A 15,827-nucleotide genomic window follows, 5' to 3' on the forward strand; every position below is an offset into this window, starting at 1 on the left:
TTTTTTTTTAAAGATGCAGGCTGCTATTGGTAAGACGTGGATTCCTTAGAAGAAGACAGAATAATAGAAAAGGAGCATTGGGTTTCATACAAGGAGACTAATTGAGGCCAAGACAAACCATGACTTTCTGGTCTTGTTCAAAATAATGATGTGGGTGAAAAATAAGCATGACACCAAACCTCATTGAGGATTACTGTTGGAAAAAATATACATGTACTTTTCTAAGTTATTAAGTTGTTTTAGATATTTAAGCTAAAGAGTAAATAGGATCGTATAGGAAATCAAATCATATCATTAGGCTACAACCAAGTAACTGATGCACAAAAGACAAAACTGAACATCTGTGTGGGGGGAATCATTTTTAAGGTAAGGACAAAATTGTATTGAGGTGAATTATCAGTAAAATGTCCCTTTAACCAATATAAGAAAATAAGCCCATTTCCCTGAGGTGGGCCTACTGTCACCTTGTCCGCAAAGTCAGCAGCTCCAAACTCCAGGATTTATCTCTTGGTTTCACCACCAGGTCTCTCTTCTTCTAACTTTCAGTGTCGTGCTGATAAATGAATAATAAACCGTCCAGGGTGGGTTTTTCATGGAGGAAACAACAAATGACAGCAGGTGCATCTAGCAGGGGACAATGGATGACACATCCTGCTAGACCTGAGTGCGCTTTCTGATCTAATCTAGATCACACTGATTTCTTTATTTTTGTTGTATTTATAATTTAAGGGGGAAAAAACACAACTGCTGTAGTTTATTCTACTGTCATTATGATACCTAATAATTAATAGGCCAGAGTGCAGTTACAAACTACATTGCAACTGCAGGCAGTGGACTTGCAGCAGAACATACCACAATACATGTACAGTACATTTCAAGATTGTGAATTGAACCACTAGACCTCTGTAATACCTAACGGCTGTGTAAATCACTACCAAATGAGACCCGTTTCTACAAGATATTGCACAGTGCGATTAATAAGAAAGGAGAGATTGTTTTATGCGTGTTTGTATCCGGCACCCCCATGACCGTAAAATGGACCCTTCCAAGATACTTGGTCATGTGACTTTTTCCGTTTCGCCATTTTCCTCTTCTACACCGGTGCTCTTGGTAGCAGCTGCGTCGTCGCTCCTCTCAGTGTTTTAACCTGCCCAAAGTTGACCGTGGGATAGGAAAAAGAAGATATTTTGATTTGCACCTGTATTATCCCGAAAACGTGCGAGAATGTCTTCTGCTGAGAGCCCCGAGTACTCCCCTTTCTTCGCTGTGATGGGAGCCTCTGCGGCCATGGTCTTCAGTGGTAATTACACCAACCTCTCATGAATCATTTCAGGCCTTTACGTTAAGTTTTACGCCGAATTATATCTCGGTACACATAACGTTAGGATTGTTCGTTGTAGTTGTTGAATGCTCTTATGAAACGACGTTAACGTTAGTCTTCGTGAAATGATGTGGCTGTTCGCTAAGCTAGCTGTCGACTGCGTTAGCTTAGGTAAGCTCGCTGTCACGGCTCACACACCTGACAGCGATGACAGGCGGGGGAAGGGATCCGGAGGTTTCAACCGACATCAAGCTGTTACTGACCTAACGTTAACACGGCTAACATCTTATCTGCCTCCTGGCCTACAGGTTATATTAATGTACATCATGCAATGTCTATTTCTGCTACCACAGGGTGAGACAGCTAACGTTAGCAAGGTAGCTCACATATTGTGCTGCTGCTAATTCGTGACGCAAAGCCTGAGGTGATGGCAGATTGGAGGCGCTGCACCGGGCAGGCCTGTCTGTCTCTGCTCGGTTGGGTCCACAGCATGTTTTCACGCTGGTTTCCCATTGACTTGAATGGGATTCAAGGAAAGCCAGACCCAGGCCTAAACACTAGGGTGGGAAATGAACCACAAGCCAAACGCTCCTGGCTGGTAAAATAGTGAAATGGCTGCAAATCATCACATTACAGCACCTCCTTTTTATTATTCTGCTGGTGCTGTTGGTGGTTAACAGTTGGTGTGTTAGCTTGTAACTGGTGAGTAACGCCAATGTCACATTAAGGTTTCAGCAGTATCCATCAGTCTGAGTCTACCCCTCGGTAGTATTCAATCCTGGTTGATAGGCCTGCCTGTGCTCCAGCACATGGGCGTAGGATGGAGTTGCTCAAATAACACAGATGGAGTAAAAGTTGCCACTTTCTCATTACTGGTAGGGTTTGCAAAAGGAGGTAGGAAAGCTGATCCCTAGTAAGCACTCAGAGGCAACTTAATCGTGGAGCTACCAGACCCAGCTGACATCTGTGTAAGAAAAGTAACATCCCCTGTTCAGAGTTGTGCTGCCTGTGGCCCTCGGTCAGTAAACTCATAAACTAATCAGCCGTTGTCCTGAGCAGGCCTGGGCTCTGTAGGTATCCAAGGGGCATTTGACCCTAAAATTATTAGCTTACTGTACAGTGTAGATCCCCTGGATTTCTTTCACACCTGGGGATCCTAAAAGATGCTTGCAAAGGTGACATATAGCCAATTAGCGCTGTGTGATGAACCACTGGTTTGTCTCTGTTCAATTATTGACTGTCAGGTGCACTGAACACTAAGGAGGGGCGTGGAAAAATTACTTTAAAGTTATTGTTTTGTTCCTGTTGAACAGGGTTGTGATCCAGGTCATAGACTTTGATCAATGTGAATAAAATAATAAAATGTCTATCTTGTGTGCTCCGCCTCTAGATCTGCCAACTCCATAGACTCTCACACCTCAGCAACAGAAAGATTCAGGCATCTGTGACACTCGTCAGGTTTTCAAGCAGTGTTATTTAGGGTCCTTTAAATATTTAAGGTTTTTCCATACTGTCAGATTTTTTGGGTTTATTTTTTTCCATATTCTATGCTAAGGGTGAAATATGAGAATAGGATGAAATTCGGTTTAATCATGGCTAGTGGTTTAATAACTCTGGCCTGGACATTTTGTCCTCACCCTAAATCCATATGGTTTCTATGACGCACACATACAAGCGAACACAAACACACATTTTAAACCCAAAAATCTGTGATTCTGTCTGATTTCTGCAAAATTGATAAAATAGGGTTCTACTGAACACTAAATGAAGAGAATCAAATAAAATGGGTGGATTAAAAATACAGCATTCAATTCCATTCACAATGCCTATAGAAAAAGTCAGTTTGGCTGTGTTAATGCATTCAAAAAATTCATTTACACTGGGCTAGGCTACTTATTTTTATCTGTAGGCTTCTATTATTTGAATGGGTTGTAAGAACTGATAGTGTGTCATGTGTTTCTGACCACAACACTCACATTTTTAAAGCCTTGATATTTTGGACCTGGCTATGGGACTGAGGCTTATACAGCAGGTCACCAAATAGAGCTGCAGAAAGCTCTTACTGAGTGGTAAGAAATGGTAAAGAGACAAATAGATTAGTAAGTAGAATTGGTCTACAGTTTTTAATTCTTTTTATGTATTCTGAATTACATGGTTGTGATTTGTACAGCCTATGTGTATTATGTTTTGGCTCAGGTTTTAAAGTGAATTGTACAGATACACAGGCCAGGCACTGGTGGCTAATAGTCCATGAACTGAGGGTGTGTGCGCACCTAAAAGTGAAAATGTTTAATCAATGTGAAATGTTGATTTTAAAGCCCCTTTACCTAACGCTTGTGTGTCATATAGGGATGGGAGGATATAAGATTTTATCTTTTATCGCGATAAAAACACTCAAGACAATTTTATCTTGGTGAATTTCCATTATCAAGATAATCGTGAATATCCTCACATGAGCGTGAATAGCCTCACGAGTGACTTGAAAAAGCCGTCTAGCTCACTAACGTACAGTCCTATTGATTTCCTGATTTATTTTGAACCATGTGAATGCTTGGATATCAGGTTGATGGGTAGATTCTTTTTATTAATGGATTTTTTTCTCTCATTGCGATTACCTGCTGGGTGTCTGAATGGGAGTCTGAATCTGTCCTTGTTTGTTTTTCACTAAAAAGGATGTTCACAAAAAAAGATGTGTCCTATGATGCAATACAAATATTTGTTTCTTAACAAAATGTAAGGTAACGTGATTCCAGTATGTTTTAGTGCCATTTTAAGAGTTTTAAGCATATTTTGATGATTATCAGGATAATATCGTGAATCGCAATTATTTTGGCCAGGATAATCGTGACATGAAATTTTCATATCGTCCCATGCCTAGTGTCATAGATGATCCTTCTAGGGATAGTAATATTTTACATTTATTGTTTAGGCACTACATCTTTGATCTTTGCTCTTCTAACAAGGTTCCTTGTAATGCTGGAAACAAAGGAATTAGAAAAAAAATGTGAGTGTCAGGTCTCAGTCAGAGCATCGCTAAAATGCATTAAGTTTACAGCTTTTTTGTCAAATATCTTTTTGTATTTCACGCTGTTGTCTTTTACCTACAGCTTGAATTTTATTATGTTCTGACCCAACCAGATTTGAATCCATATCCTGTCTGGCTTGAGTTAAAACTGAAGACTCTGACTGTGGTTGTTAGGATTCGTTTGTATATGAAGAATTTAAATTGAATGAATGAAATGACAAGAAGTCTCTGTTCTCTTCTCCAGCATTAGGAGCAGCGTATGGAACAGCGAAGAGCGGCACGGGCATCGCTGCCATGTCTGTGATGCGGCCAGAGCTCATCATGAAGTCCATCATCCCCGTGGTCATGGCTGGTATCATCGCCATCTACGGGCTGGTGGTGGCTGTGCTGATAGCAAACAACATCTCTGAAAGAGTCACTCTTTACAAGTAAGGCTGAGTTTACAGTATACCTCTGATACAGCAGTTCATTAGAGCAACCTTTGCGAAAGCTCAACTTATTTGATGTAACTTGGCTGGGTTGTGTCTTTGTCACTCAGCAGAAATTGATTAAGTGGAATACCAGCATTAAAGAATTTGCACATCACTTGATACTAGGCTCAAAAACAACATGACAGATGAAGTGTAGCCGGCAGACTGAAATGCTCCAACACATCGCTTATTGACAACATTTTGAGCTGTCGAAGCTACTGTGAGTTTAACCTGATGAAGAGCCGGAGGGCTCGAAACATCAATAAATGGTGTATTGGAGCATTTCAGTGTGCAGGCTCTATTTAATTTTTAAAGTGAAATGCCACTCAATCTCAGCATTTACATGTCGTCCTGCGCTCTGAGGCAGTTGAGTTCATATCAGGGAATATTCCCTGCAGCAACAAATGAGCGCAGACTGTCTGGCTCTTAAACTGTAAAATAAATTGGTAAAAATGCTGAAGGTGACTGATGGAAGCCAGGCTGGTTTTCTGGGCAGAGTGCATTTTGTGACTCAGAACTGATGGTGCTACCAAGAACTAGGCTACTAAGCTTATAATGTATCTTATTATTCGGGTGTAGAAGTTCAACCAGCCTGCATTTGGCAAAGTCAGTCTCCCGTTCATTATCAAGTGAACAGCTTGAACACTGTGTGTCCTGAAGACAACACAGATTTGGGATGCTAATTTAGATTTTTTTTTCTGACCGATAGCCGACCCTTGTTAACCGATCATTAACCGCTAACCGACAAGATTAAAATGTACTATTTAGAATGGACGAATGTCTGTGACGCGTTTAAAAACAATTACCAATACAACAAATGTTTTTTTTTTTTCATAAGAAAGGGTTTATTTTTACATGTGCAATAGCAGCATAAACAACAACAGAACATGAGGATTCACACATCTACCCTGCAGCGCGGTGAACTGAATAAAATAGACAGCCTACACGAAAAATATATAACTTAAATAAATGTTTAAGTAAATAGCAAATGGTAGCCAGACTAATAGCCGGAGATAATAGCCTAGATCTCCCGTGTAGGAAAATATTTTATAGCCTAACTTATTAAAATAAATAGCAAATAGTAGACTTTGTAATGGCTAATTCATGATCAAGAACAGGCCAACAGGTTAACAAAACGGAAACTTGTAGTCGCATTTTTCAGACCTCAAATAAGCCTAAAATAAACAGGCCAGGCCTTCCTCAGTCCTCAGCATAGCAGACAGCTTGTCTACTGGTTTTTATTCAGAAATAGCAACATGTCATCGTCGTCGTCCTTTCGGGCGAAATGGTCCCAGACAGTACTTCTTTTTGCTCGCTTCATTTTGCTCAGGCTCAGCGAAACGTGTTTCCAATAAAAGGCACGTGTGGTTGCACGTGTCGCCACCATGAGTTCCTATTTAAGAAATAGATTGTATAGCCTATTTTTCTTTTACCATGCAACAAACTTTTTTTTTATTACTTTTAAAAAAAAAAATGTATAATATTTTTTTTTTACTGTTTAACTGATAGTATTAATCGGTCAAAATTATTATTGTCGGTTAAACGGTTAATTATTAACATCCCTAACACAGATAAGCCATAGTTTTGTGGTTTCCAATTTTAGGAGAATATTTATTCATATAATGAACTGGAGTCAAACATATGAACATGAGACTTGTTAATTCTGAGTGGTAGTCACTTTTAATCCAGACCTTGTTATTTTCCTGGGATTAATTCATATGGAATTACACATTGGTTTCATGTTCACAATATTAGGGCTGCAGCTAATGATTATTTTGTTATCAGTTCATCTGTTCATTATTTTATAGATTAATTGCTTAAATCACAATTTTTCAATTAAACAGTTTTGCTGCTGAACGTCTCATAACCAAACTACATTTCAGCATATTGTTGGAGTTGGAGTCCATACCCAAATAATATGCTGCATTGAGGCTGTTGCCATCTACATTTAATAGTAATAAGATTTATTTATATTGCACTTATCTAAAAACAGATTTTACAAAGTGCTTTACAGGAAGACATAAAAACAAGAACAGTAAAATGCAAAATGAGGAGATAAAAATAAGAAGCACAAGCAAGAAAAAAAATTAGAAATACATTAAAAGAAGAATAAACTAAAATCAGATAAAAGAAAACATCAGAAACGGCAAGTTAGCAGGGTCGAAAACAATAGCATAAAAGCAAGTCTATAAAAGTGTTTTAAGAGGTGATTTTAAAAGATGATGCTGACTTGGCAAGTCTTAGTTCCTCAGGCCGTTCCAAAGTCTAGGAGCCCTGATGGTAAAAGCTCAGTCAGCTTTAGTCCTGAGCCAGGAGGCTCGGCCTGCGGTCTCAGGCTGCGCTCTGGCTTGTAGGAAACTACAAGGTCTGTAATGTAGCTACCAGTTACATTTCAGTGTAAAGACCCAACAGCTGTAGCACAGCTGTAATAACCAAAGACATGCCTGCTAAGGTGGAGTGGGAAACACAAAGCAGCCACCTAAGAAATCAGAAAACTTAGAAGATCAGTAAACGAGTTATCTGAGAACAGTAACTTGACCGTTGATAAGTGGCAATTGCCAGGATTTCCTCGTTATGTAATGACTGTAAGCTAGGTTGTCTTCTAAGCTAGAGGGTTAACATCAGAATGCACAAACAGGATGTTTTTTTCAGGTGTACCTGCATGTCATTAACTCCTGGCATCACATTTCAGCTCTGCACAGTAAACACAAAGCACCATGTTATTTCATGTCATAATAACTGGTAAATTTGTATTACATAGTGATTAGTAAACATTGTGTGTGCCCTCTGCAGTGCTATTGTTCTGGGAATTAATTGGGTTAGGATTGCGCTTGCTTAAAGGAAACGTTTGTCCAAAACTGAAAATTCTGTTTTTATCTCTTTTTACCTCACCCCCATGTCAGTCAAAACAGTTTCTCCAGAGGTTTGTATGAAAACCAAACACACAGCAAGTCAGCCCTCGTAGTTCCATCTCAGTCTTCTCCCAAACTATTTAGTTAACTGGCCTGTCTTTATACAGCTCTAAAAAAATTAAAATTAAAATAAAAGCATAAAATGTCCATCAAATTTCCTCTAAACATCTCATGCAGCAGAATCAAAGCTTTTTGTAGCCAGACGACTGCGCTGTGGGTCAGAAGTCCAATATTTACCTCATTATCTCCTTTATTTTCCCCACTGACAATGCTGTCGCAAACACCCTACAGTGCTCTGGCAGAAGACTGCTTGCTGCTGTAGGGTGTGGTGAGGAAGTAAAGGAGATAATGAGGTAAATATTGACCTTTTGGGTCCACAATCATTAGGCTACAGTGCTTTCTTTGAGCTGTAAAAAAAAATTGGCCCCGTTAACTTCGGTAATTTGGGAGAAGGCAGAGCTGGAACTATGGGGACGAACTCGCTGTGTTCAGTGGTCCTACGAACTTCAGTGGAGTTGGTGGCGAGTAGCTGGACTGAATTTTAATTTTGGGGTGAACTGTTTCTGTAAAATATCACAATTTGTGATATTATGTCTATTATGTGGTGACCAATCCGATTTTCTTGTCCTTTTTTTCCAACAGGAGTTTCCTGCATCTTGGCGCCGGTCTGAGCGTGGGCCTGAGCGGCCTCGCAGCCGGTTTCGCCATCGGCATCGTGGGCGATGCCGGCGTGAGAGGCACGGCCCAGCAGCCCCGGCTCTTCGTGGGTATGATCCTGATCCTAATCTTCGCTGAGGTCTTGGGGCTTTACGGCCTCATCGTGGCTCTCATCCTGTCTACAAAATAAAAGTGTCTGCATCAACACCATCTCATTCATTCCACATCAAAGCAGCAAGAACAAATAGGAGACTTTCACCTAATTCCATAACACCCTGCGGGTCTGACAGGATGGGATGGCCATAATAGTATGTTGGCGGTCTGCTCGACGGCCCTGTCTTCAGTAGATGTGATCTTTCCATATTGTTTAAAGCCATCCAGTTGTGTCAGGTCCTGTGTATGCAGAACGGGCATGGGGGTGTGTTGGGGTTGTTTTGGGATGATGTGTGGACAGTCTCCCTGATTCTCGTCTGATCTTACCTGTACAGTGGTCCAGAGTCGTCTCCCCCCCTCCCCCCTGTAAATGTAGTAACCCGTCCGTGCTGTGAGTGTGAGTATCAACGTTTACCCCTCTACCCGCTTCCCTCCTTGATTTTTGTTGGTTGTTTTTGGTTGTCATTCTCAGTGTCTGAGGAACTGACTGTTTGAAAGAATCATGCACATTTTACTTTTTTTTTTTTTTTAAATTCATGTTCTTTTTTCGGGGACCATTTTCAAATCACAATGGTGAGGAACTGTCAAGACATAGCTATTTTTTTCGTTTTGTTATTTTTTCACTATTTATGAAAACTGAAGATTTTGACTTGTTAATGAAACTGTTTAAATGGAATAATGTTTATTGAATACCCTATATACATATACATATATAAATTATCTGTGTATAGTTAGATGAATTGCACTGTGGGTAATTGTTCTAAGTGCTTGGAATTCCTCTGGATGTAGTGTGGTTATTAATGGAGGATGTCCAGATGTTGACATAGGGTTAACTGCGTGCGTGCATGTGTGTGCGTGCGTGTGTGTATGACCTGAGTGTATAATGCGTGCAAGTGGATCTGTGTTTAATATGACATTCTCAAACACTAGTACCGTTTACCTGTAGTGCTGCTGTCTTGATTTTGTTTAAGGTGAGAGCTCACTGTTCAGCCATGCCTGTCAGATTTCCAAATAAATCTCAACCTCCTCCAGAATATCGTTGTCAAGCCTTTTATGTTGTCGGACAGAGGAATCGCAGAGAAACTCATCTGGTTCTGATATTTATGGGGTGACTTGACTAGCAAAGCATTTGGTGTAAAAGGATATTATGGGAACTAGACGATGGCTTGTCAAAAGATTGCAGGGTTTTCTATGTAGAGCAGTTTCCTTATGTAAATTCAGCACTTCATGCTGTTCTGCCAGGCTTAGAACTTCTTCCTGCACTTGAGTCTTTTTTCTTTTTCTTTTTTAAACTGACCTATGTGGCTCATTGGCAGATGGCTGTCTCACTGTGCTGGCTGCTGTGAGCGGCCCTGTGCTGATCATTATGTACGTTCACTTCACACCAGACGCAGCAACTCAGTTTTTCCCCCAGAATTCTGTCCTGGCAGCGTGGGGAAGCCTCTGAAACGGCTTTCAGAACATGGGACACTAAAACTCTCCATTGGGACCCAGGATAACGATAATATTCATGCGTACTCTGTAATGTGACATTTTGATCAAATTCCATATCAATCCAGGTTGAGGGTTTCCCACAGACCAGTGTAGTATTGATCAATTATTCAATAAATATATAATGCAAACTGCATCATCTCAGGTGGATGACTAACTGGCCAAAATACTGATCATTGGCACACAAATAAAATACAGGAATGGGGAAGAAAAACCTAATTACACCTCGTGAATGAACTGAAAATGAGTATCTCAAACGATCCCCTGCAAACGGTATAGCGTACTTACTTTTTTTAAATAAATTGGAATACAGGAATACAACCAGTAACACCTAGGGCTGGGCGATAATTCAATATTATCGTTTATCGTCTTTCAGTGGAATCATATTGTGATCATATGAAGATATTTTAATATTGGGACACACATTTCTGCTGTCTAAATTGATGATGACAAGCAAATTTTACTTAAAAACTCTCAAAATGAGGTATGGTAGGAATATTATTTGAATATTTCTGTTTTGTTTGTCACCATCACACCTAACATTACCATTCGGTTCAATGAGATGAAGATTAATTTGATTATTTAACATGATTTTGCATACATGAACCATATCATGATATACATTGATATCGAGAAAAATCCTTATGATTATCATGATATTGATTTCAACCATATCGCCCAGCCCTAGTAACACCTAAACAAACCTCATGACACATTTGAGATTAAACCAAAAGAAAAAGTTTATTTTCTCTTTAAGTAACAGAACACAACCTGACGACGCAGCTGTTGTTCACTTGATGTCGCAGAGCAGGGCGACACCACGCAAGATCCAGTGGTCCGGTGACTGGGCGGTCCGCATCACCACTCCTGTGATGTAATTCAGGTCCGTGCGCCTTGGTTTCTTGTAGATGGGGCAGATGTAGAGCTCAGGGTCCTTGGGGGCGGTGGAGTTGATGGCGAACATGTGGATGACGGGCAGGGGCGTGAACAGCACCTTGGGCGAGGACTCGATGAGACGACTGTTCCTCCTGTCCCAGCCGGCCCCGTCCAGGTACAGGCCGTAGACGAACACTCCCTCCTGTTGAGGTGCAGGCAGGGACAGAGAGAGGGGAAGCAGCTTTTAGTGCAGTTTTTTAAAAGAATAAACATAACGGATAACAGATTCAGTGACTACTATTTGACTATTTGAATTTAGCAATTTATGAATGAATTTAGGAATTCATGAATTCTGATTTGTTATTGTTATTGCAAGTTGGTGTGTTGTCAGTATTTCCATGCTCCGTGACTCACTGGTGGGGAGGCTGTGATCTCCTCCCTGGTCTGCTTCAGGACATCGTTGTGTAGGGTGACGGTGTCCAGAGCCCAGCCTTTGTGTGCCCTTGTTACCTCTTGTCTCATAGCTGTCAAGAAACCTGAAAACGTTACCAAGGTAAGACAGTATTAAGATAAATTCATAGCAAATATGCAATTTCTTCTTTTCATAGTTTTGTTAATTGGACCATTCAAGAGGCTTATGGCATTTCTTGTTTATTAATATACAGTCTAGAATGACGGAAATGGATAGAAAGATGAGTGAGACTTTGCAATAAAGGTTGTAAACTGGATTCAAACCTACAACACTGACAGTACATGGTACTTGTCTTGGCTCAACAAGCCACCAGGATGCCTGAAAAAGTCAACACTCCAAAACTTGTTACCCACCCTGAGGGTTGAAGAAGCCAGTCATCCAAAAGGTTTTGGGTCTTCCTTCAAACACCCAGCTGTGGAACTGTCTGTTCCTCTCCAGAAGCTCGGTGAACCAAAAGCCCAGGGTGGACGACTCCCAGGAGATCTTCTTCCACAGGTTTGGCACACGGGCGTCGAACATGTTGTCCAGGGCGTCACGGAGGTTCTGACAGGAAACTACAGTCAGTGGCTTGCCTGCATTTCCAACTCTTATGCTGCCCACCCAGCACTGCACAGTTACGGCTAAAATTATAATCTGAACTATTTTGTGATACTGTGATCACGATTATTAGTGATGATTCTTGGTCTTGATGTTTTCAGGCATAAAATTATTTTATTGCAGTTTTGTATTACATTCTAAATTAAACTAAATGTTTAATTTTTCAAAAAGCCAATATTTTACGATTCTTAATTGTGGAAACTAAAATAGCAATATATGACGATATGCTAGTGATGAAACTTGAAGAAAATTTATTATAATTTTGCTAATCATTGGCTGGTTACAGCTTCACAAATGCTAACATTTGCTTACTTTTCTCTGTTTCATATCATTATAAAATGAATACTTTGGGGGTTTTTTGGCTGCTGGTCAGACTAAGTAAGCAATTTTAAGAATCACTTTGGGCTCTGGTAACGTGTGATGGGGCATTTGTCATTATTTTCATATGTTTTTGTCATTTTATAGACTAAATGATTAATCAAAAAAATAATAGATGATTGTGAGTTGCAGCCCTACAATACACAATTAATTGCACAACCCTATGCCCACCAAAGTGTTAGAATTGAATTACAAACATGTAGTTTCTTGAAATTTCTTAACAGAGCTCAGTTGTGTAGCATAGCGGTGACTTTGTCCTCTGACCTCACTCATTATGATGGTACCATCAATGGCCAGCTTGAGATCGATGAGACTAGTGCGCACCACACCAATGATCCTTTGCATTCGATCCACCTCCTGACGTAGGAAGATGTTCATAGAGTTCAGAGCTCCCATCTTCATCAGCCTGGCTTTGACCTTTACACATCAAAGCTGAGTTTAGTTTTTATCCAGCATGACGGTTTGGTGACTAAAACCCTGACGATCAGACAAACTGACCTCATGAGGCACATAATTGGGGGGCAGTTTCCCCAGCATGTCCTCTGCCAGGTTGTAAACGATGGACTCCCGAGTCACTCCTGATCCCCCTCCGCTTTCCTTGGGCTGGATATTTGTGATTGTGTCTAGTACATCAGCAGATGTGTTTGTCTGGTACCTGGTCAACATTCAACGCCAAGCACAATGTTATCTTAATACTAATCATGCATTATATGTGCAGTAGCCATATCATAAACAGTGTCTCCTTGTTCTTACGTGATATCAGCATTAGGATGCAGCCCAAAAGCCTGGGGTGTGTCCACAGCAGGCAAAGTCTGAATGTATTCCATGTACTGCTCCACTGTTTTGCACACTGGAATTTTATAGCCAGTGTAGTAGCAGAATGATGGCTCAAAGATCTTGTCACTGAACCAGACCTGTCATGAAGTACATAAAAAATAAACACCATGCACCCCATTCCCACAAGCATGTATTGCAGCCAACTGAATGAATAATATGGGTTAAAGAGGAATAACACTCAGTATTAGGATTTAAATACAGATAACTGGCAAAATAAAGTAAAAAAGCAACATTGTGTCTTAACGGTGTTGGGTCACCATGAGCTGCCAGAACAGCTTCATCTGCACTTGGATTCTACAAACATTTAGAACTCTATTTGTTTCAGTTTCTGGCTTAGGAACTGAATTGTTCATTTTAACAAATATTGATTAGACTGTAGGAATTACACATTAAGTTGAGTATTATTTTCCCTTTAACCAGAATTGTTTTACAAACGGGAAAATTACTCGAGCAAAACAGTTGAGTAGGCGTTTGTCATAGTCATCAGTAACCCTTCCTCCGTACTGCACCTCGCCTAGCATGTAACGCACAGTTACCCACGATACACCCTGCAGGAAAAAACACATGGTGATCATTCAGTGGGATCAGTGAGCGAAGACAATGAGATGTCCCTAAAAGTTAGGCAGTTATTTGCTAATCCTCACCTTCTTGGGGCCGCAATCATCCAAGTGGTTTTCAACAAACTCGACACTTGCAGTGAAGTCAGCTGAGTTGAACTCATAAGGTATGTTCCAACCCAAAGGTCCAAATTTGCGCCGTTCCTTGAAAACAAAAGCATAAAATCAAATATTGCATCACTGCAGTGACCATCAATTAATGACAATAAAGAAAAGATGCAGAAGAAGTAGAAGAAGAGGAAGAAAAAGAAGATTACTTTATTGGTCAATTTACAGAAAGTAATCATTTTGTTTTACGAAATATGCACACACACAGAATGTCCACTGGCCACTTCAGCTGTTTTGGAGAAGGGTGTGTTATCTGGACATACAAACTTCACTGGTGTTTTCCACTGACATGAGGGTGAGTGGATAATTAGTGAATATTCATTTTGGGGTGAACTATTCCTTTAAGGGTTCAGACACTTCAGCAGTAATGGTGGGTATTGTACATGTAATAGCCGCCATGTCTCAGTTGCCACCTCACAGCTGGAGTACACAATAATCAATAACAGCAACAGTAAAGACATTGGTAGGTTGATCATCGAATATACATGTGCTTTTGTGATGATATGATGAAAATACGACCACCAGTGACACTGGGAGGGACTGGTACCTGCACAACAGTATGGAGAAAGGCCACGCTGTACAGCAAAGGCTTCCACATGGGCAGGTTGCTGACTTCCAGCTGCTTCTGAGAAATTCCTGCAAATGTGCGTTTCAGGCCAGCGCGCACTCCCTGGGGTGGATCATTGGTGAACTTGATAGAGGACTGGAGGTGAAAAGGCAAGAATCATTAGCTCTGAGCCCCCACATGTCCATAGATGGTGCTGAGAGCCCTGGTGTAGCGCATCACTTTTAGAGGCTAGGTCAGGACACAAAGATGGGCTGTAATTAACCATGTAGATCCCCAATTTAGACATTTAGTCATGCTGCCAAAGACTTCTCAAATCCATGCCCTTTGAGGTGAGACGAATAAAATACTGTTGGCCAGAAGGTTAGGTTTTCATTAATTAAGCCAACAAAAATGTGGGGTCATGAGAAAAATTGTTGGGTAAAAGACTTAGTGAATCCTCAGAAAACTTTGTAAAGTTTCACCTGCAGAAGGGTGATGGAGAAGCGATCGTGCGGTTCGGTGGTGATCCACACCCTGAAACTCTCATGCATTGTCTCCACTGTAGAGATGGTTTCCAGCAATTCATCCATAAACTCCAGGCCCAGGTGGCAATTCTGCAGAAGGACCCAGCCTCCCTACACACATCCAGATAGAGAGGCCACAAATGGACCAAAATAGCAGTCAGCATTCAGTTTCATAGCATTCACTCATGCAATGTATTATTTAATCAGCTTAGAATTCATACCTGTGTCATTGACATCTGTATGAGCTTCCTTGCATGCACCTCTTGCCCCTGTCCCATGGATATAGCTCTGCATTCTATAATGCACAACAATATAGTGAGATCATGACATGATGCAGCATGAAACAGAAAGTTATGAGGGTGTAAGTTGAGTAGGGCAGTAGAGCTCACCAAGCCGAAGTTTCTTAGCAAGTGCATCAATCTGGTTGGTGGGATCTGAGCCCATAGATAGGAAGCAAATTAGTGGGGTGCGAGGGTCACTCTCCTCCCAGGTGCTCTCAAGGTTCAAGATGACCGGCTCAGCGAACCTCATGCCCATAGAGTCTCCCACATACTTTCTGGCCTGAGACAAGGTGCGGTCAGGGCACCACGACCTGACAAAGAAATACCTTGTGAGGATATTGTATATCTGTAAAATATCTGTAAAAGATAAACGTAACTTGACAAGCAGCAGGGCCCAACCTGATCAGCAAGAGTTTATGGAAGACACTGAGGGAGTCGTTGTAGCTATCTGGGATGACACCTTCCTCTGGGGCATCCATATCAAGCCACACTTTCCAGCCTTTCTCGTTTCTAGACACCTACAAAATGCAGAAACACTTTGTAATCACATGTGGATTTAGA

At 40.9% G+C, this 15,827-nt stretch overlaps 2 protein-coding genes across 2 annotated transcripts in view; one reads left to right on the forward strand and one right to left on the reverse strand.

Moving 5' to 3' along the window:
- The first annotated feature begins 1,096 nt into the window (after positions 1–1,096).
- Positions 1,097–9,572, forward strand: atp6v0ca (ATPase H+ transporting V0 subunit ca). The gene is made up of 3 exons (XM_071533346.1): positions 1,097–1,300; positions 4,591–4,774; positions 8,371–9,572. Exons 1-3 carry the CDS (start codon positions 1,225–1,227, stop codon positions 8,573–8,575), a joined length of 465 nt encoding a protein of 154 aa, XP_071389447.1. The 5' UTR covers positions 1,097–1,224; the 3' UTR covers positions 8,576–9,572.
- A 1,247-nt stretch (positions 9,573–10,819) lies between these two features.
- The window catches only part of LOC139655939 (dynein axonemal heavy chain 8-like), a 41,360-nt gene continuing 36,352 nt past the window's right edge, over positions 10,820–15,827 (reverse strand). Inside the window, exons 79-91 of the mRNA XM_071533363.1 lie at positions 15,666–15,784; positions 15,375–15,577; positions 15,207–15,280; positions 14,944–15,096; positions 14,462–14,617; positions 13,834–13,950; positions 13,636–13,737; positions 13,106–13,266; positions 12,851–13,007; positions 12,617–12,769; positions 11,731–11,920; positions 11,320–11,441; positions 10,820–11,107 (exon numbers count right to left, since the gene is read on the reverse strand). Of these exons, the coding sequence (XP_071389464.1) occupies positions 10,820–11,107; positions 11,320–11,441; positions 11,731–11,920; positions 12,617–12,769; positions 12,851–13,007; positions 13,106–13,266; positions 13,636–13,737; positions 13,834–13,950; positions 14,462–14,617; positions 14,944–15,096; positions 15,207–15,280; positions 15,375–15,577; positions 15,666–15,784 (1,995 nt within the window). The remainder of the gene's footprint in view (positions 11,108–11,319; positions 11,442–11,730; positions 11,921–12,616; positions 12,770–12,850; positions 13,008–13,105; positions 13,267–13,635; positions 13,738–13,833; positions 13,951–14,461; positions 14,618–14,943; positions 15,097–15,206; positions 15,281–15,374; positions 15,578–15,665; positions 15,785–15,827) is intronic.

Source organism: Centroberyx affinis, unplaced genomic scaffold (genome assembly GCF_046629955.1).
Source record: "Centroberyx affinis isolate AG114_WGS23_722 - 3 ecotype Tasmania unplaced genomic scaffold, CSIRO-AGI_Caff_v1 ptg002360l_1, whole genome shotgun sequence".
In the NCBI taxonomy this organism is placed as follows: domain Eukaryota; kingdom Metazoa; phylum Chordata; class Actinopteri; order Beryciformes; family Berycidae; genus Centroberyx; species Centroberyx affinis.